The sequence below is a fragment of the Bos indicus x Bos taurus genome, chromosome 19 (assembly GCF_003369695.1).
Source record: "Bos indicus x Bos taurus breed Angus x Brahman F1 hybrid chromosome 19, Bos_hybrid_MaternalHap_v2.0, whole genome shotgun sequence".
In the NCBI taxonomy this organism is placed as follows: Eukaryota; Metazoa; Chordata; class Mammalia; order Artiodactyla; family Bovidae; genus Bos; species Bos indicus x Bos taurus.
Genome location: NC_040094.1, coordinates 51,224,083 through 51,245,391, shown reverse-complemented (window position 1 = coordinate 51,245,391; position 21,309 = coordinate 51,224,083). Strand labels below are relative to the sequence as shown.

The 21,309-nt window shown below is 52.6% G+C and overlaps 1 protein-coding gene across 1 annotated transcript in view; it reads right to left on the bottom strand.

Moving 5' to 3' along the window:
* Positions 1 to 5,530: 5,530 nt before the first annotated feature.
* OGFOD3 (2-oxoglutarate and iron dependent oxygenase domain containing 3) overlaps positions 5,531 to 21,309 on the bottom strand; it is a 16,506-nt gene continuing 727 nt past the window's right edge. The window contains exons 2-9 of the mRNA XM_027517800.1: positions 19,203 to 19,420; positions 16,071 to 16,146; positions 14,882 to 14,924; positions 13,291 to 13,355; positions 12,303 to 12,359; positions 11,883 to 12,036; positions 9,683 to 9,806; positions 5,531 to 7,615 (exon numbers count right to left, since the gene is read on the bottom strand). Coding sequence (XP_027373601.1) covers positions 7,479 to 7,615; positions 9,683 to 9,806; positions 11,883 to 12,036; positions 12,303 to 12,359; positions 13,291 to 13,355; positions 14,882 to 14,924; positions 16,071 to 16,146; positions 19,203 to 19,420 — 874 coding nt within the window. The 3' untranslated portion in view covers positions 5,531 to 7,478. The remainder of the gene's footprint in view (positions 7,616 to 9,682; positions 9,807 to 11,882; positions 12,037 to 12,302; positions 12,360 to 13,290; positions 13,356 to 14,881; positions 14,925 to 16,070; positions 16,147 to 19,202; positions 19,421 to 21,309) is intronic.

Genomic DNA, 21,309 nt, shown 5'->3' with positions numbered 1-21,309 from the left:
CAGGGCGGGCCCCCAGGCGGGATGGCTCTGTCCTGCCACCTTTCCCCTCCTGGAGCTGTGGAGACGGAGGCCTGGTGGGCCTGAGTGCTGAGCGGGATCAGAGCCAGGAGGCAGCTGGGTGTTCTGCGGCCCAGGAACTCCAGTCCACCCCTCTGCCCTTCCTCCATGTGCAAATTCCTTGGCCCCCCAGGAGGGCCCCTCAGCGAGCTCACCATTGGGTCATCTTTTGTTTTTACAAAATTCTCTTTATTCCCACTTCACAGCTGAGGGACCAGGCCACGCGGGACCCACAAGGAGCCAGGAGCACCCATTCTCAGCTCAGTGGGTCTATTCCCCTTTGCCCTTCATGGCCTGAGGCACCCCGCAGTGTGATTGAAAGCCCAGAGCCTGATCTCAACCCAAAACTGTGTGTCAGTGTGAAATGCCGAGGCTGCCTGGGCATCAGAGTTGGCTGCCCCGTGCCAAGATTCTTCTCCAGGGCTGTGACGAGTTGAGGCCAGGCCTGGGGCCTGATGGGGGATGGGGAACCTCCATTTCTGCCCTTGGTCTCCCAATGTTCCCCACTCCTCCCCTCATCCTGCGTCCTCCCCAAGCGTCGGCAGAGCTAGGATGGACTGTGTGTACCCCACAATACACCAGGCTGGCCAGCGGGCAGCTGAAGCCCGGGAGACGCGGCCAGGAGGTAGTCCTGGTGCATGAATGACTACAGGGATGGGGGAGGTGCTAAAGGAGTAACGTGAGCCTGCATCCCCACCTGTGACAGATATGGGAGGGCCGCCTGAGCTGACAGTGAAGTTGGGGTGCCAGCTGGGGTCTCCTGGGCAGGTCCTGAACCCAGCTGAGGGGTCCAAATCCCCCTATGAGGGGTCTGTGCCTGAAGCCTGGCCCCAGGAGGCAAGACCCACACACCATGGATGCAAGGCCTCAGCGAGGGTTCCGAGGAGCTGGTGGGCATGGAGGGCGGGGGTCCCCAGGAAACAGCGACCCCACCCCCACCCTGCACTGTCCTCACAGAGACACAGGCACAGGAGAACATGCGATAGGGCCCGCATGGGGTCTCATTGATAAGACGGCTCATTATGTCAACCTCACAAAGAATAAATCACAGTGATCCGTGAGACTGACCAAATTGCCCAAACGGCATCCTGTTATCTCACTGGCACCTATCTTCTCAGAGCTGCAAGACCACCAGATTCCAGACATCTGGCTATGTGACCATCCCTTCAGAGAATTTTTCACTGGTGGGGTATAAGAAGGACTCCGTCAGAAAGAGAGAACACTGGTTCTCCTTAAGAGCCAGTCACCCTCTCTCTTCCCTCTAATAAATTTCCTTGTCTTGCCTGACTATCCCGCTCACTCTCTTTTTCTCTGCGCTCACCTTACAGCACCCACTGCTCGGCCCCTACTCCCTGCCACATCCCCTCCACCCCACAAACCTTGCTTGCCGGGAGCCGGCATATTGCATATTGAGTGCATATTGCATATTGAGTGCAGCACTTTTCAGGATCTGGAATAGCTCAACTGGAATTCTATCACTGCCGGTAGCCAGCGTGAGGAACTCCGCCCATGACAAAGGTCATGAGGAAGGAGGCTTGGCATACGCAAAGGCGGGATCAAGCCTCAGGAGTCTCCCTGGAAATTCTCGAGCAATCTACCCCCAAAACCAGAGTCTGCCTACTTTCTGCTTTGTGCTTTCACCTACACCTCTGACTTTACGGGGGGCTGTCCCCCACTACCTCTCTGAAAAAAGTTAGCTTACAGCTCCAGTTAATAATTCCTGGGTGTGACAGTGTTTAACCTACAAACTCCTTTGGAAATCCTCTAGCCTGCCTGAATAGGTTTTTCCGGCCACATGTGATTGTTCAGAGCCTCCCAACTGTGAGAGGCAGGAGATGTTCTAAACTGTCTAAATACAGATTCCTTTGAGCAGTCAAAAGATTGATTAGAAATTGTATTGGTGAAGGGATTTTCACTTGTTGGGCCAATGTTTGCTGCTAAGTCTCCATATCCCTTACCTGCTGTGTCCCTGGCAGTGTATTGATTAATATAATTGGTTTAAATAGTAGCTTTAATGTTTGTAACCTGGGACCCTTGAATTAATTCTTTTTCTTGTTATAGCCCACCACACCTTTGCTCTGTAGGAATGCAACTTTATCTATGCTTTTTGGAGGCTGGCGCCTGACTTTAGAATAATCACCTTTAGAGAAAAAGGCCTCCGGGCCAGAAGATGATGCAAATCACCTAAACTTTTGCAGATGATAAGTTTGCAGGAAGAAAGCCTGGCTTACTGCATGACTCTACCCCTTCCCCCATTATCCTCTATGCATAACTTAAGGTATAAAAACTACTTTGGAAAATAAAGTGTGGGCCTTGTTCACCGAAACTTGGTCTCACCATGTCGTTCTTTCTCTTACCTTCTGGCTGAATTATTCAGCCTCTTTTCTCCACTGAATTTCCTCACTGAGCTATCCTTATTTCAGCCTCTTTTCTCCACTGAATTTCTTCACTGAGCTATCCTCATTCTATTACTCTTTATATCCTTAATTAACGTTTAATTAAGCAGTTGTTTCCTGATCCTCGCCGACGCCGTCCCCGCTTCGAATACCCTGGATCAGCCGGGGCTGGTCCCCGGCACTTGCTGGTGCCTCAGAGTCCCTACAGGGCAGCGGGAGGGGCAGGTTTGGCTATGTGGGGTGGGCAGGGAGGGCGCTGGGGGCTGGCGACTCTGGGAGCAGGCAGCAGGTATAAGCACACGGCCCGCTTTCTCCTGGGAAGGAGGTCTTGGTCCAGGACCCACCCTGGGTGTGCAGAGACCCTGGACAGCGTCCACCTACCACCCCTTCCTCTCCCCTCCCTCCTCCTCCTCCTCCCTGTTCACCAGAATTTTTCAGGAATGAGGTCCTTCCTGAGTGTTCCCCAGCTGTCTGTTCTTTATCAAGGGGAATGAGAGGAGATGAGTGAGTTCCCCCCATGTCTAGGAAACCCAGGGACAGTTGGCAGGGGCAAGGGGCTCAAGCTGGGCACCTGGCCAGGTGTGTGGCCACAGCAAGAGTCTAAGCCCCCGCCTTCTGGGTCCACTGGGATAGAGGCTAGTAGCCATGACCCCCAAGCTGCAGGTGGGACTGGTGTCCCTGATGGCCTCAGGAAGGGGGGCCTGCACCCCCAGGTCCACTGGGATCTGCTTGGCCTCAAAGGTGCTGAGATGGAAGGAACATCAAGATGGGCCCACAGATCTGCAGGAGATAGAGCACAGCCATCCACCCTGGTCCAGACCCTTCCCACTACTCTGCAGGGCACGGTGTGCTGGCCAGGAGGTGGGGGTTCAGGCCCCCAGGGGTGAACAGTTACAGAGGGGTAACTGAGGGGTGGGAGGCGCTGGGATGGCAGAAGCCTGGAGGGTCTCCTCCGGGGAGGAATGGGGGCACTACACTTCTCCTGAAACTCAAGATCAAGATAAGAAACTGGTATTTACATGTCAGTGCGTCCAAGGAGACCCCAAGATGGGTTGGATGTGGACTGAGGATGTCTCCCTCTTCCCCGGGGCCACCAGGAGTCTCCAGTCTGAAGTTTGACTGATGTCTGGTTCACTGGTATTCTGCCCTGCTTGGCCTCAATCTGCTATTCCATCTCATCTGCTTTCAGTTCAGTTCAGTTCAGTCGCTCAGTCATGCCCGACTCTTTGTGACCCCATGAATTGCAGCACACCAGGCCTCCCTGTCCATCACCAACTCCCGGAGTTCACTCAGACTCACGTCCATTGAGTCAGTGATGCCATCCAGCCATCTCATCCTCTGTCGTCCGCTTCTCCTCCTGCCCTCAGCATCAGAGTCTTTTCCAATAAGTCAACTCTTCACATGAGGTGGCCAAAGTACTGGAGTTTCAGCTTTAGCATCATTCCTTCCAAAGTATTGCTTTGTAATCTGTCAATGTGTCTCAGATTGTACACATGCTAGGGGATAAAATCTTGCTGCCCCCACCTGCTGCCCATCCCACTCCACCACAGCCCCTCCTTCCTAGGCTGAGCACTGCCAGGGCCCAGAGTTTGGTGTGACTGGCTTGGTTTCTGGAAGAGGCTGCGTCACTGGGGACTCACATCACTAGAGTCTTAGGTCCTTGGTTGCCTAGTCTCAGGGGTGAGCAGAAGTGTCCCCACACTCCTACTCTCTGTGAAAACCTCTAGAAGGTGTGGGAGGCCCTGAGATGCTGTGACTTCAGAAGGCAAATAAGCCAGTACCCAGTGGGCAGGGCAGAGATGCCACCAATTAGGGGGCCGGCAATGGGGACCACTTCCCTAGACAGCATGAGAAAACCCTTGGCACAAGCCCATAAGGCCCACCCAAGGCCCCACAGTGCAAGCCCACAAGGTGCCCGGGAGTTGGTGCTGCCTGGGGGATGAGGGCTGGGGGGGACGGGGGTGGCTTGGTCCCAGTCTCATGTGAAGACCATGCTGGAGGGGAGAACAGGGAAGAGAAGTGGCTCCAGGATTAGAAGATCCAGACTGAGAACCAGCATGGATCCCAAGACCCTTCAAGGCGCTTCCAGTTGTAACTCGAAGGGGAACAAACAGACTGGTGTTTTGCTCTGGATCAGCCCTGAGATGGGGTGGACAGCTGTGGAGATTTCCGTAAATCCCTTATCCCTCCAGTAACAGCCCTGTGGCCCCTGCAACAACCCCCTGAAGCCACAGCCCCCTGCTCTGCGGCGCCTGCCCATGGGCCTCACACAAATCATGGGGATGGCACAGCCACGTCCTTCCTGCCTGCTAGTGCTGACGCCTGGTCCTGCCATCTGTTGCTGCCGAGCACCTTCCAAGCTTCCCCAAACCCCGAGACCCTCCTCCTCCCAGGCTGCCCTGAGGCCCAGGCACCACTGCATTGGGTGAGGCATAAGCTGCACCTGCCCACCCGGTAAGAAGGCAGAGGCCTGGCACAGCGGAGATGCCAGGCTGTGAGAGGCAAAGCCAGCCTCAAGGTGGACACAAGCGACCCCACCGTCCCTGCTCTGGCCAAGCCCAACTCTCGCACAATTGGTGGGGCCACACCTGCCCTGGAAGCCCTCCCTGGCACACTGCGGCCGCTTCTGCAATCTCTTGCCCTTTTCTCCTGTGCAGGGCAGGAAAGGTAACTTGCAGCTGAGGGAGGAAGGCCAGCTCAGGTCCCATCCCACTGGGTCAGCTCCAGACCTGACGTTTCGGCTTCAACTCTCATGGAGGCTCAGCCGTGTTCAGGCCTGGCCCTGGTGGCTGGCTCGCCAGCAGAGCCGGAGTGGCAAGCCCCTCTTTCCAGCAGTGAGACCAATGCTCACCTTCTTTGATTCAGACGCTAAACACTTTTTAATAGGAAATAAGTCACTCAGCAGAGGGTATGTCGGGACCCCCATTTCTCCCTGGAACAGACGACTCCACCCTCGGTCAGGACCTCCCTGCAGGACTGAGGAGCTCACGAGGCCCCAGGTGAGCACTGCTGGGGGCCACCCAGCACGTGCACATACATCTCCGGGGCTTACACATTTTTTCTTTAAATGAAGGACATTTTTGTTTTTGCCCAAATCTTTATTTCTTTGTCCAAGAACCTCTGTGATGAGTATGAATAGGATAAGTAGCAAAGACTGTCAATGAAAACCAGTATCTTAGTTATTTCTAAAACACTTCAACCACAACTTAACCATCAGACCCACGCCCGCCCCACCACGACCGCCCTGAGATGTAGCAAGTGGCCATGTGGGCCATGGAACACCCAGGGACGTCTGCCCATCCTCAAACTGAGGGTACAGCGTCACTCAGATAACTCAAAAGTTACAGAACAAAGAGAGGCCCATGCTGGGCTTCCCTATCAGAGTTCACAGCATCCCATTCCGAGGCCAAAGCAACCAACCTCTGAAAAGCCAAACTGGGAGAAGCCAGAGGACAACCCGGACGGGAGGAGACAGCTTTTCCTGCACAGACTGAGGCTGCTGGTCCAACCTAGAGACAGTGTGTCCAAGCACTGCGACCCTAAGGTCACCCCGGTCTTCCACCCAGAGCCTGCCTTCATCCTTCCCAGATCTGCCTGAAGTCCTTTAGAAATAGGAACCACGATCCAGGCTCCTGTGGGGATGGAGGGCCCACCTCCCCACAACCTGTCATCACGATCTAGAGGGGAGCACACCCCACGTCATCGTCTGCACGTGGAAGCTAGGCCCACAGTGCTGACACATGCATATCATCACCCACCAGCAGGAGGGACTCCTGGCAGACCGAGGTGCAGACCCAAGGGTCCCAGCTTCCAGACCCTCACTAAAGCCTTACGGGCCTCACAAGGGCTCATCCCAGGGTCCAGAACCTCTGCCCCTCCCTGGAGCCCAATGGCTGCAGAGCTTGGGGAACCCGTGGGGTTGTGGTGGCCAAGGGTGCAGCTTTCTGTAACACAGGGGGCAAGTGTTCACACTGGGTGGGCGGAGGAGAAGGTGCTGCGGTTCCTCCCGGGTCAGGGTGGCCAGGAGAGTCCTGCCCCCACAGCCATTTCTGGGGCTCTCTCAAGGCAGGTGGAGCAGGATGACTAACTCTTCTCCCAGCAGGTACCCAAACCCAAGGCCAGATGCTTTGTAGGGCAGCCGTGAAACCTTGCCCAACCCTGGCAGAAGCCAACTGATGAACACGACCTTCCCCCTGGGCTGTGCTGCCTAGACCTCCCCCACGGCTGGTCTATTTACCATTCCTGGCTCCCATGACCATTACTTTTACGAAAAAGGCATGGATGGTTCTGAGACGAGGAGGGGGTTGTAAAGACCTGAACTTGCACAGACAGACCCTCAGCTGGACAGGAAATCCCGGGTGAGCTGAGGATGGCCACACTGGGAGCACACTTCAGGCTTGTGTCAGGGACCCTGGCCGGTGATGGAGCAGAGCCCAGCCTGGCATGAACACAGCGTCAGGGTGACTCTCAGGGGCCGGCAGCATTGGGGTGCTCTGCACAGAGCTACCAGAATATCAGATGCTCACCTGCATCCAGAATCCAGCACTGTTAGCCCTCCCAGCCCCACTATTGCTGCCCCTGGAGCTGCCTGCTCCCAGAACCTTCTCAAGGTGTCATGATCACTGATTCTGCTTCCCCGAGCAGAGGCTGCTGGCCCCACTTGGCTTCATCTGCACTTAAGTTGGTCTCCAGTGGCCAGGGAATGACCCTCTGTCTGCTGACAAATAGGGACTCCACCCTGGGCACAGGACTCCTTCCTGAGAAAGGAGGGAGTGGCTGCCCTGCCAGCTCCCAAGCCCCACGTCAGCACAGTACAGTCAACACTGATCCTTGTGAGGGGAAGCTGGTCCCCTCTACTTACTCACAGTTGAAAAATGATCAAACGTTAGCAAATCAAAATTTGGGATGATTCATAAGGCACCTTGTTCAGTGGAAATGGTAGAAATGAGTTGAGCAGGAGGGGAGGGGTGCACGTCCAGCGTGGCTGCTTCCGGGCAGGGCTGCTGGGCGGGCCGCCTGAGGGGGCTACGTGAGCGTTGGGTCCAAGATGCCGTGGTCGGGGTTGCAGCTGAAGGCAATGGTGATGGCATAGCGGGTGCCCCAGTGGACCTTCTCCACCCGATGCAGGTTCTCAGACCCGGAGGTGAAGAAGGATACCCGACCTGGGAGAAGGGAGAACAAAGCATGACCTCGAGGTCACACGCATGGCCGGGCCTCAGAGGACCTGCGTTCAGGCCGACTCAGGGACACAAGGAACCTGCGGGCTGGAGAAACCACTGATGCAGGAAGTCAGGGCTTGGAGTCAAACCTGCAGGATGAAGGATGCCCCAGTCTGGCCACAGCCTCTCTGTGGGTCAGCCTAGAATTGCAGTGAGGCCCTGCCACCCACCTCAGGGGCCCCTACAAGCCATGTGACCTCCCCAGGCCCACCTGAGGATCTTATTTCTAATCACACAGGGAACAAAACCAAACCCTGGAGGGTGATGACAATGTTTTAACAGAGAATTAGGAAAAACAGGTCAAGGCAAATACCCAACACCTATAGCTCCCTCCCAGGGCAGGAGGGAGCTGCCTCCTCCTGCCAGGACAGGACACAGGAGAGGGCTTCTGAAGGTCCTGGAGTGGGCGGGTCCTCCAGCCATCTGTGCTCAGAGAACCCAGTGTCTATGTGCTCCAATATTTAACTGGCCTCACATATACCACTATAGATTTTATTTTTTTAGGACAAATGGAGTTGACCCTAATGGAGTCATTAGGGAGGAGCCCTGGGATCCCACAGATGCCATGTTCCTACCACGTGGCCCAGCACCAAATGTTCCATGACGGGGACTTCCCTGGTGATCCAGTAATCCACCCTGCAATGCAGGGGACATGGGTTCAATCCCTGGTAAGGGAACTAAGATCCCACCTGAAACTAAGCCTGCAGGCCACAATGAAAGATCCCACACACCACTACTGAGACCACATGCAGCCAAATAAACAAACAAACTAATCAATTTTTAAAAATTTTCCATGACAACTTCATTTCCCTTCAAAGGTCACTGCCAGGAACTTGACCGCTAAATCTTTGAAAAGAGGAGAAAAGTCTACCCCAGAGTCCACTGTTTTCTGGTTGTAAACAAAAGAACTGTGCTCTGCCTGAAAATAGCAGAACAAAAGAAAACATGTAACACGCAGAAACCTCCGCACGGGGCCTGGGGACACCCGGAACTCAGACCCTCCTCTGGACCAGCCAGGCTGCCCCTGACCTGAAGGAAACACTCTTTCCCAGAGCAATCTGGAGTCACACCACTTCCTGAGGCCCAAGTTGTTAAAGGACATTTTGTCCTTGGTTTCTCCAGTTTCAATCACACCTGAGACATCAGACAAGCAGCCAGGCCAGTCTGCACAGTGGGCTCAATGGCCTCCTTGCCCATCCACGCCATCCGTGCACTCCCACCCCTGCACACACGGTTATCAAATACCGCTGACTTGCAGCAAGAGTAGGGGGTCTCTAGGGGCCCCCAGTGTTTCTGCACACTTTGCAAACAGAGGCACCAAAGAACAGAGGAGAAAAGACTGAGGAAAAGTCAATCTCCTCATGGCCTGTGGGACATCAGGAAACCATCCATCCCTCAGGTTGGACCTTTGGAGGGAAGAGAAGCTCATATCGGTACAGAAAAAGGTGATTTGAAGAAATAATGACCACTTTCCCTACTGTGATGAAAACTTTGACTTTTAACCCAATAAGCTTGTCAGGATAAATACTTCAAGTGGGATAAATACAAATTCACACTGAGGCACATCATAGTCAAACTGCTGAAACCAGAGACTAGAGAGCAGCTTGCAGGTGGAGAGCAAAGAGGCAGCTACTACAGGGAGGTGACAGTGGTGATGGCAACAAGGGAGCCAGAGGAAAAGGAAAATGGTTTTTTAAAAAAGAAAAAACCCACCAATCCAGAATTTCACCTCCAGTGAAAATATCCTTTAGAAAAAAGCTGAAATAAGAATATTTTCAGAAAATCGTCACCAGACCAGCACACCATGAAATGCTGAGGCAGAAGAGGAATGTACCTGTTGGAACCTGGATGCGCAGGAGGGAATGGAGGGGGCTGGAAAGTGAATAGATGGGAACACTGAAAACCCTTGGCATATTTCCCTGTTAATTTTCATAGGAGATAATCAATTGTAAACTCAGCATCCCAGGAAAGGCACAGTCAAGCACCCCAGATTCCACCTGTGAGTCCTACCTGCTCTTGGCTCCACTGTCTTGTTGGCCCCCTCCTCCATGAACACAAACCGCCCCCCACCGAAGTCGTCCAGGTAGTCGGAAAGGTACAGTAGTGACGTGTAGTCAAAGGAACCATAGGTCACCTGTGGGCAAAGCACGAGGGTACGTCACCACCTGCTTGTGGGAGGGTTTGGTTCTCAGGGAAGGACAGAACCCAGGCCTCACACTGCCCTCCCAATGGCAGAAAACCCTCTGCTGAGCACCAGCCTGCGTAGGTGACCAAGGCCCTGTCACCTTCTGGTGAATTCAGTACCGCACTGTCTGTGGAGCTGGACTTTCTACACAGACCTGGGCTCCCTCCACATTCCCCACCAAGACCCCATTTTGGGGCTCCTTATCTGGTATCAGGGCACCAAACAAATATCAGAGTGGCTTAAACCTGAGAACAGCTCAGGGCAGTGCCCTTGAGTTGCTTCAGCAGTGAACCTCACATCCACTGAGCTGCACAGAACCTAAAAGAGACCGGGATGGGGGGTGTCCAGTAGCCTCACCCTCTCCTACCCACCCAGCTCAGATACTGCAAAGGAACCACCCCAAACTCATGTGAGCACAGTGGCCTGGGAAGGAGGAAGGTTCTGGCAGGTCGTGGGGATGGCAGAGGCTGGTGGGGCCTGAGCTGTTCTGAGTCGGAGGCTGGAGAGCTTCACAGCCAGGAGCAGATGCTTCACTCCTGGAGTCCCCTCATGGGAGAACACCTTTTTGCCACATCCATACATGAGCGACCCCTTGGCTATGACAACCACCCAGGTCCTGTACACCCTGTCACAAGACCTCCTAGCTCTAACATGTCTGAGGCCACCCTGCTCATCACTACTGACTTGCTTTCTCTGCCTGAAGAATATCTTCCTTATCTTTCTTCCTTCAAAGTGGATCAAGGAACCAGGCTACCTTCAGTGTTGTCTCTTCTAAACCCACCCTTCACACTATGCAGAGGGTTGCTCTTTCTTCACGCAGGGAAATTCTCCCAGACTCCATCCCAAACTCCCTTCCCCATTTGCTGCATGAACCTATCTGTCCTCAGCACATGATGTCTTTGCCCTGAACCCCACAGAACCTTGTTTTCCCCTCTGCAATGTCTATGATGATCTTACACTGAAAGTCTCAGCCCTGGTTCCCTAATGAAATAATGCATCTACGGAATGATTATTCAATGAGGCAATGGCTGCTAAACCTGTGAGGTGAGAGTGAACAGGAAGCTTGATCATAAATGGATGAGTCTGAACCCAGTGATCAATCGTAAGCCCATGGGAGCACTCGGGGTGATGCCCAAACTTCCAACCTGAGTCCCCTCGAACCCCCTGAGCTACACTGGCTCAGATGAGCCACTGGCCACATGCAGCTGCTTCACTTTAGCTTAATTAAATACTGGGTTCCTCAGTCTCACTAACCACAGGGAAGTGCTCCTTCCTCCGTCAAGCTCAGACAGTTGAGATTAAATAAACACACCAATGTCTGACCGAATCTCAGGCAGAAGCCCAATCTGCGAGCTTCTGCCCAAACCCTCGGCTTATTTTTCACTTTATTTCCTTTGTTCCGGCATCAAGCAATGCAGAGATTATCTGGGTCACCTGAGCACACTCGCAGCTGGGGTGACCGCCAACAGCCCTCAGATGTTTCTGTGGCCAACTATCCCCTGGCGCCATGCTGGGCGTGCTGGCCGAGCAGGTCAGGGTGGGGCTGAGGGGCAGGCGGGAGAGGGCTTCAGTTGTGGCTGATGAAGACATTGATAGATTAGGTGTCACCGTGTCTAGGGAACAACAGGAGGTCAAAGAAGAGGAATCCACAGAATCCAAGAGAGTCTGGTCAAGAGATCTCTCCCCACAAAAAAAGGGGGGAAAGGGGGCCTCCTGGGCAGGGGTGGGGGACGCATATCCAAGGGGAGACCACCCAACAGAAAGGCTGAATCAAGGCCGGGTTAGGTGACATTTGATGAAGCTCACGGATCAGGCAGAGACAGCTCTGCATCTGGGAACAAGTAGCAAAGGATGGTCCCCACCAGGCCCTTCCTGTTCCATAACATGCGTTTCACCATCTTCTCTCACCTCACCACATGAGAAACAAGTCTTATTTCCTTGACAGCATCACCAGAGAGGAAACATCTAAAACCCCAACTATGAGAACAGACAGCACCTCAGTGGACAGGCCCCAGCTGCATTCACCTTGTCCACGTGAGCATGCCAATACTCATCGTGAGCTGTCCGGGCCTCCGTGCTGTTGATGCGGGAGAAGAAGGTGGGCTTCGTCAGGTGCAGCGAAGACGCACTGATGCCAAACGCCTGGGCGATCGCCAGCTGGACCTTCTGCCGCACGTCCCTGCCAAGAGGACACACGTGTCACTCAGAGCAGCTGGAAGAGGATTCTCCACGGGTCCATGGGACCCATATCAAACCATACCACAAAAAGACATGAACTGGAGAAGGAGGAAAGGTGAGCAGATACACACGTGGGTTCACACACATGTGACAGGGTATCATGTGCAAAACCAGAAACCTGAGTGCCATTTCTCTGCAGGACTCACCCCAGCACTCCCATGCCCCCACTACCTTCCCCACCTCTGACCCGGGCGTTCCTTCCCTCACCGGTACAATTGGAAGTCCTCTTCTGAGAAGATAGTTTGTATTTTATCCCCAAAGTATCTGTGAAAAGAATAAGGAGTATTAACAAATGAGACATTTTATTAATGTTTCCTTATTTCCTTTGGGTCTTCCCTAGTGGCTCAGATGGTAAAGAATCTGCCTGCCATGCAGGAGACTCAGGTTCAATCCCTGGGTTGGGAAGATCCCCCGGAGAAGAGAATGGCTACCCACTCCAGTATTCTTGGCCTGGAGAATTCAATGGACAGAGGAGCCTGGTTACGGTCCATGGGGTTGCAAAGAGTCAGACGTGACTGAGCGACTAACACGTTTCCTTTAAATTCAGTCTTTCCTACAGTTAACTAGCAAGTCCTTGAGAATCAGCTGGTCCTTCTTATCTTGCAGCTGCTCTTTCTACAATAACCGTGTGAGAAGAGGGTGGGGGGTGGGAGGGCAGTACCTTGCAGGTGAAACTGTTAGTTGCTCAATTATGTCCAATGCTTAGTGACCCCATGGACTGTAGCCCATCAGGCTCCTCTGTCCATGAGATTCTCCAGGCAAGAATACTGGAGTGAGTAGCCATTCCTTTCTCCTGGGGATCTTCCAGACCTAGGGATCGAACCCAGGTCTCCTGCATTGCAGGCAGATTCTTTATCATCTGAGCCACCAAGTGGGGTGACATTTATTAAGGTTGGGAGATCTCTTGCTTCTCCTGGCCCTCAGGAGGCAGCTCTTAGGAGCCTGGCCTGCCACTCACCTCTCCCTCCAACCCTATCTCTTGGCCCCTTCCCGACTAGACTGTTTCCTAAAGCAAGGTGAGTGAGTACCCAGCCCCTCAGAAAAGCTTAATCTCCCAGTCCTCACTTGGCCACAGCCTGATGGCAAATGTTGAGGTTTTCCCCAAGACTTGAAGCCCTTCTGATCCATACACACAAGCCTCACTCAGGTGTCCCCGGATAAAAAACGGGCAGACCCTCTCACCCCAGGTTCTCACCTGTACAGGTTTACAAAGTGCTTCCCAACAGATAAGGCCCCTGAGTGCAGGTCCAGGATGGATGCCTGGAAAAGATGTTGGCAGAGTAGCATGAGGGCTGCCTGGCAGATGACCAAGCTCTAAAAGCCATCAACGTTAAACACAAATTCCCAAGACGTATCCTTGCACACACAGGTCAGGGTGACAATGCACACAGGCTGGGTTTCAAGACATTTGGACAAAGGTGTGTGGGGTGCTGGTTCGTTTCTAGAACAGGAGGCCCTGGAGTCATGCAGGTACACTCGCTCTCAGCCTGGCTCCTTTCACTGCGTATCACCTCCCTGTGACTAACTCACCTGGAGACGGACATGTGGGCGGCTCCTAGTTCAGGGCTGTTGCAAATAAGGCAGCTCTGACACTGGCGGACAATGTTTTTATCACGGGAGATGCTCTCATTCTCCTGGGTAAATGCCCAGGAGCAGAATTGCTGGGTCATCACTCATTAATGAACCACCAGTGTTTCTGACCCCTGCCCATCCAGCCTCCAGAAGGCCTTCTCCGTGTCTTAAAAGAGGGGAAGGGGCATGAGCACGGACCACCTCTATCCTGTTTGGGCGTCTTTTCTCACTGATGCGATGACCATCCCAGGGGGTTTGTTTGAACACAATCTGGGCTTAAAAAATGTTAACGGCCCTTAAAAATATTAAACCTGGATGATTCACTGCAACAGAACTTTTCACGTAAATGCTGAGCAGAGAGTAAAAGATGAGTCCACACACGAATAGGTTTTAATAAATATTCCCCTTGAACTGAATCAAAATAAAAGGAGAAGCTTAATTTTCAGAACTCAAAAGGAAAGAGTCTGCAGAATAAGAGTCATAGAGATAATGACTGAACTATCCAGAGGAGAGCAGATGTTCCCCTAGGACCCACACACTGGGTGAGAAGATCCCCACTGGGACCACGTGAGAACTCCAACGTAAGGTGCTCGAACAGATGGACTCTCAAGGCTACCCAGGAAGCGGATGAGTTACAGAGCTGCACTGGCCTGTCTGAGTTCCCTGTGGTTGCTGTAAATGGTAGGCTTAAAACAGCAGGAATTCATTGTCTCAAGGTCTGGAGGCCGGAAAGCTGAGATCAAGGGTCAGCAGGGTCCCATTCCTTCCGAAGGCACCAGGGGAAAATCTTTCCTTGAATCTTTGGGCTTCTGGTGGCACCAGGGGTCCCTTGGTTTGTGGCATATCACTCCACTCTGCTCCACCTTCACATGGCCTCTTCTTCAGTCTCAAACCTCCCTCTGCCTTCCTCTTACAAGGACTCTTGTCACTGGATCTAGGGCTACCTTGATAATCCAGGATGATCTCATCTTGAGACCCTTAACTTACTGACATCTGCAAAATACCCTTTTCCTAGATAAGGTCCCATCACAGTTCTGGGTGGATGCATTTTTCAGGGGCCACTGCTGGACCCCCCGCAGTCTCACTCAGTGGACAACAGTCCGTACACTGCATCTGTGAGGGCCTGAACATCCTATACCCTCATTTCCCCTTGGAGGGAGAGCAGAGCCAAAGGGGTAAGAAGAAAACTGAAGCAGGAACAACAGACAACTCACCCCTCCATCGGATCCTCCCAGGGACAACCCCTTCTCGGCTATGCTGTAGGGGAAGACCTTAAGTCAGAATTCAGTTAACAGCATCATCTATGATACTTCTAGACACACACCAATCACACAGCGAACACAATGTTAATGGATTGTTTAATGTTTATGACAGAATCACATGTTTAGACCAAAGGACTCGACTTTCAAGTTGAGTAAATGTTAGTATTCTGTCACCACCTCACTAACATCCTATCACACGGTTTGGGGACAAGTGGGCTTACTTTCCATCTTTAGTTCAGAGACCTGGTGCTGAGCTGAATGGGTTGCTCTGGGCTGGAAAGTCTCTCTCCTGTCATCACAGGCTGGGAGGCAGACTGTAATCACCAGCTCAGGAGGCAGAGGCCATGTGGTACTCTGGGCTGGACCTCACAGGACCACCCATGTCAGTGAAGACGCAGGGGCTTCTGGTGCCTCTGACAGATGCTTCATGGCCACCCGGAAACTGATTAGGGGCTGGATCCAGCCCTCACACCAGTGACCACCCCCCTACCCAAGTGGCCCCTACAAGGTTATCTAGAAACAGGAGGAGAGTCTCCCTTTGGGACTCAGCTCAACACACAGACCAGACACTGCTCCACTAGGCACATGCCTGTGTCTGAACTCCATGTCGGAAAAGTCAAAGCACCAAGATCTGCTTCTAAAAGACAAGAAAGAATCCAATGCCAACTACTCGTAAGTAAGACCTCCTACCCGGTCATGAGTTATGGCGAGCTGGTGGGAGGACTGACCCCAATCAGTTTTGGAGAGGAGACTGAAATATTGTCTAGCAACTGCCTGGGGCCACTGGGTAAACCCGCTGTCTCTATACAAGTGTCCATTGGGCCCCTCAACGGCTGATGGGAGAGCATCCTCCCCACCTCCCCAATAGACCAAAACAGAGCATCCCCTCTCCACCTCCGCAGCTGTCCCTGGAGAGGGCCTGGGCCTCCAGAAGGTTCTATCAGCAACCACATCACTGAGGGCAATAGCCTTTCCTCCTGGAAATCAGAAAAGCCCATCTTACCCTTGGAAGTATGCCGGGGAATTCTTAGGGAATTCTAAATGAATCTCTTGAAATCATCCTTTTAGTAGTAATTCTCTGCTCCCCGCCCCAGCCTCACCCTCCCACTTGTTCAGGACAGAAGCTCGGAGATGCGTGTACCTGCGAATCCTTCGGGCTTCGTCCCTGGTGATGACGGCATCGCTGATGCCCCGGCCACACTTCCTCGGGGAGCAGCCTAGAAAGAGTCAAGTCAGGATGACACACAGCCCCCACTGAACCCCGACACAGAGAAGCATGCCGTTGTCAAGGACTCACATGTGGGCCCCCCTTCTCAGGGACAACAGAATTTTGTGGGTTGGGGCCTTGCCTTTCACAGGATTAGGGGGCCAGGTTTGGAAATTACAGGCCACGTGGTCAGAGTGAATTTCAGATAAGCAATGGTGACTTTCCAGTACATGCACGTCCCCTACATCAAATTTCACTGTGAAACTTCCCATACAAATTTCACTGTGTTCCTGGCAGCCCTGCCAGGCAGGCCACTCTGGAAGCACCAGGCACTCTGCCCAGAGGAGGCATCCACGACATTCTTGAACCTGACCACAGATCCAGACCTGTTGGCAAGTCCCTCCTGGATGACCAAAGCTGTGCCTGCAATTGTAGCTGCTATCCTTTTGCAGAGCTGCTTTAAGGTGCTCCCCACCCACTCCCCCCTGCCTCCTTCTGTCCTACAGCCAGGACTGAGCTGCTTAGAGGGAGAAGGGTGGGGGAGCTTGGATGGGGATGGGGCCAGGGTTGGGGTGAAAGAGGCAAAGTGGGATCAGGGTCAGGGTGGACAGGATCAGGGCCAGGGCGGACACAGCCAGGGTCAGCATGACAGGCCCAGGGATAAAGTGGCCAGGGTCAGGGTGGACAGGGCCTGGGTCAGATGGATGGGCCCAGGATGAGGCAGAGCACCAGAGATGGATGAGCTCAGCAAGTGCCTGTGTCTTGGTGCAAAGGGCAGGCTGGCTGTCTCGAGCTGGGTGTACCACAGGATATGTGGCTAATGGAACACTCTCAGGACACGCTGGGCTGGCTGACCTTTAGCTTTTATCCTCCTTCCCCTCTTCCTGCCTGGAACGTGCCTGGAGGTGTCCTGGGACCACATAAACCACACGCTGAGTGGGAGAGCTGGGGGCTCAGTGCAAAGGGCTCACAGGGAGCCAGACTGACCTGGGGTGACTTTCTCTGGGTGGATAAACTTCTACTTGGGGGTCATTAGGGAAGGGGTGCCTCAGTTCCATGGAGCTAAATATAACCCTACTGATACAAGATCTGTGTTCTATTAAAACACAAAAATGCTTTTTGTAAGGGTTACTCCCTAAAGGTCGATGATAAAGGCAAAAACGACGATAACCAAACAGCAGCTTGGGGAGTGATATCATACAAAGAAATACACTTAAAGACAAAAGAATTATGAGAGGGGAAGAGACTGATAATAGGAGCGATTCACCAGGAAGATGCAGGGGCAACAGAAGCACCAAGTGACATCAGTTCAAACACGTGAGGCAGCCACCAGGCCCACCACTGAGGTGGAGACCCGCCTCGCAGCTCCCGATAACTGAACAAGGCAAGACGTCCAAGAAGACAGTTTGCCCAGAGGAGTGTAGACTAGGAGACAGTCAGAGCTTCACAACAACCATTCAAAAACAGACATTTTTTCAGGTACACATGCAACATTAACAAAAACATATTAGCCCAACAGGAAAGTTGGTTCTGTACCATACAGGTGATGGTCTCCAGCTACCAGGCAGTTAGAGAGAACTCAAGTTCCATCAATCTTGAAACCTTAAAATCCAGCAGGACACAGCACACTGAATATGAATGAGCGTTAAAGAGTATCATTTGGGCAAGAAAGTGAGTTGTGAGTGGTGGTGATGGCCGTGCATGTACACAAGTGCACAGGACACAAGCACACAGATGTGCCTCCCAGACACACAAGTCCGGTGCAGGCAGAGCCCCTGTCAGCTATGGGAGGAGACAAGGGTGAGAGGGGGGAGTCCAGAGACTTCGATGCCGTGTTTTTCTGGTAAAATATATATAAAACCCCCAATTTACCGTTTTAGCCAGTTCAGGGACATTAACTGCGCTCACATTGTTGCGTGACCATCACCACCATCATCTCCCGAACTTTCTCACCTTCCCAACTGAAATCCCATCTCCATCTACACCAACTCCTCCTCTGCCGCATTCCAACTGTTTTTAATGTGGATAAATTATTAAAGGGGTAGGAGAAATAATGGCTCAGCGGTAAAGAATCCGCCTGCAATGCAGTAGACACAGGTTCGATTACCGGGTAGGAAAGATCCCCTGGAGGAGGGCATGGCAACCCACTCCAGTATTCTTGCCTGGAGAATCCCATGGACAGAGGAGCCTGCCGGGCTACAGTGTACAGGGTCACAAAGAGCCGGACACAACTGAAGTGACTTAGCACGGGAAAAACATACTTTGTCAAAAGCTGGGACTTGACAGGAAAAAAGCTCACCAAGACAGAGAGAGCATGCCCATAACAGAACCTGTCCACTCCTGACCCCCGAGGGGAAAGGGAACCCCAGTTCCTCGGCATGTCCATTTCTGCCAAGGAGCCCACACACCTCCCTTCACTTTAACCCAACTTGTGCGCATCACAACAGTGCCCCTTGGTGGAAGGACTCAGCAATCTTTTTCTTGGTTCAAGTTCAAAGCGCTGCTCTGAATAGAAAAAATAAGTTCTGTCTCTAAGACCTGGTCACTCTGGCTAGGCTTTTAAAACTGCTGCCCTCCACAGAGCAGGCAGGTGCCAGGATGGGACAAACGCCATGGTGGGATGGACCCTGGTATCACGTTTCCTGTTGCAACATTTTCTGATTTAACAATCCCCTAAGACAGAAAATGCCTCTTCTCAGTTCAACTTGTTCATTGATATCTTCCCAATTCTGTTACATCTTTCCAGGCAAACCACCTCGTCCACCAGATGGAATCCACACTGAGGTGGGGGGCACCTCAGTAAAATACTGGCCATAGCCTGGGCAGTGAAGCCTGGGCCTGCCCCTGCACTGGTGGGGCCTGAAACACTCACACTCCCCAGAACAGGTGTGAGCTAACCAACGTAGTGGGGGGGCAGTGGGGAGGAATGCCGCCTGTACCCCCAACCCCACATGACTTTCGACCTGATTCCCACCAATTCATCAAAGTAAAAACAGATGCATTTTGAACACACCAAATTCTATGTTAACATGCTGCTCTTTCCTGAATCACCTTGGCACTGCGTACCTTCAAACCTTCGGTGACTGTCATAGTCCTCAGAGCAGGGCACCTCGATGAACCTGCCTGGCAGGATCTCGCTGCGGTGAGCCAGGACCTCAGTGATGCCGTCATCACCCCCCAGGCTGCCCCAGAACAGGCAGGCGGCGAGAGCAGTGCAGGACCCCAGGACAACGACTCTTAACCACCTCTTGCGCACATCCCGAGGCGCCCGGACACTCTTGGTGCTGAGAACAGAAAACAGCTGTGGTCACCCGAAGGCAACTGCGTGTGCTGAAAACTCAGATCACAATGACCAGAGACCACACCCACACTTAGTTACAGCCTTAAAGGGGTCCCACACTGGTCATCATCAGAGCTACTCTCCATCAATCCAGAGGCACTTGCCAGCATACGAGGACATGGTGGGGAATGTGCCCCTCGCCCCATACGACCAGACAGGGCTCACTATGCCCCCGAGGACAAGACGAACTGCTAGTCGCGGTCCCTCCCAGCCTGGCCATGTCCATGGAGAACCATCTGGGAGATCCTGACAGAGCCTGTGACATCGATCACATTGCCTGCATCCGAAGATGACTGACACAACCCCATGCACTGGCCCTAGGGTGCACACTCACACACAACGTGAACTAAGGCAGTGAAAGTCGCTCAGTCGTGTCCATCTCTTCCAACCCCGTGGACTATACAGTCCATGGAATTCTCCAGGCCAAAACACTAGAGTGAGTAGCCTTTTCCTTCTCCAGGGGATTTTCCCAACCCAGGGATCGAATGCGAGTCTCCCACATTGCAGGCGGATTCTTTACCAGCTGAGCTACCAGGGTGAACTAAGGTAAACACGAATCAAACTCATTTCACTGAAACCACCAGGCAGCCGGGAAAAGAATGCAAGAACCACAGAAATGATTCCACACTAAGACACTTTCTGTACCACCTGGGTTAACTGTTGGATTCACACTGTCTATGCAGAAGTTGCAGGCATGTCTCTGTGTGCGTGTGTGTGTGTGCATGCACACGTATATCTATGTGTGTCTGCATGGTGTATACCCACTCATATGTGTGTCTGTGTACATGTGTATGTGTTTTCTCATATGTGTAACTGAACAGTCGTGTATTCTATTAACTGAGAAAAATGTGTAGGGCTTGAAGGACTGGCAGAAATGAGAAAAGCGATCCAGACATTGTTTCAGGAGGTGCACCTCATGTCTTCAAGTATATGATTAATTCCTGAAAACCAGGAAGTCTGCCTTCTATTTTTATATGTCCCTCCACATTTCAAAGTGCTATATATATAAAACACACACAGGCTTCCCTGCTGGCTCAGAGAGTAAAGAATCCACCTGCAATGGAGGAGACCAGGGTTTGATCCCTGGGTTGGGAAGATCCCCTGGAGAAGGGATGGCTACCCACTCCAGTGTTCTTGCCTGGAGAATTCCATGGACAGAAAAGCCTGGAGGGTACACTACCTGGGGTTGCAAAGAGTCGGACATGACTAAGCGACTAACACTTTCACACTTTTACTTTCTAACACACAAATTCCGATTAAATAAGTCTCAAGGTGGGCACAGCTGAGTCAGATCATATTGGGTGGATACATGGTCACTTTAAACAGGGAGCATAGATCCCCAGGTCACAAAGACCCCCATCCTCCACCTAGAACCCTAACTGCTGTCTAGCCTCTAGCCCACCTGGTCTCCTCTAACTAGACAAGGGTGGGCCCCTAACTCCAATGGGGCCAGTATTTTCTTCTCCAATAGGGCAGGGAGACTGCCAGCCCATCTCAGCAGCAGGGGCTGAAATCCTACTGTGGGCACAAAGCTGTTGACACCTTCGCCTGGGACACCCCAGGTGCTGAGACAGAAAGGGACAGAGAGGGAGGTAGAGACAAGAGGGGAAAAAACAGCCTCCTGGTCCAGATTTGGAAGCTATACTTCCCTGAGGTGTCCTCAAAATAAGCACCCCTGTTCAGGGTAAGCTGGCCCAAATGCAGACTGAGAATCTTGCTGAAACATAAGTGGATTTGGAGCAAGGTCCATGACCCATTGGGCAAGCACGACGAGAAGGTAATTTATCCTGAAGTGAATACACTCCGGCTCTGAAAGCTTTAGGCAGAATCCCC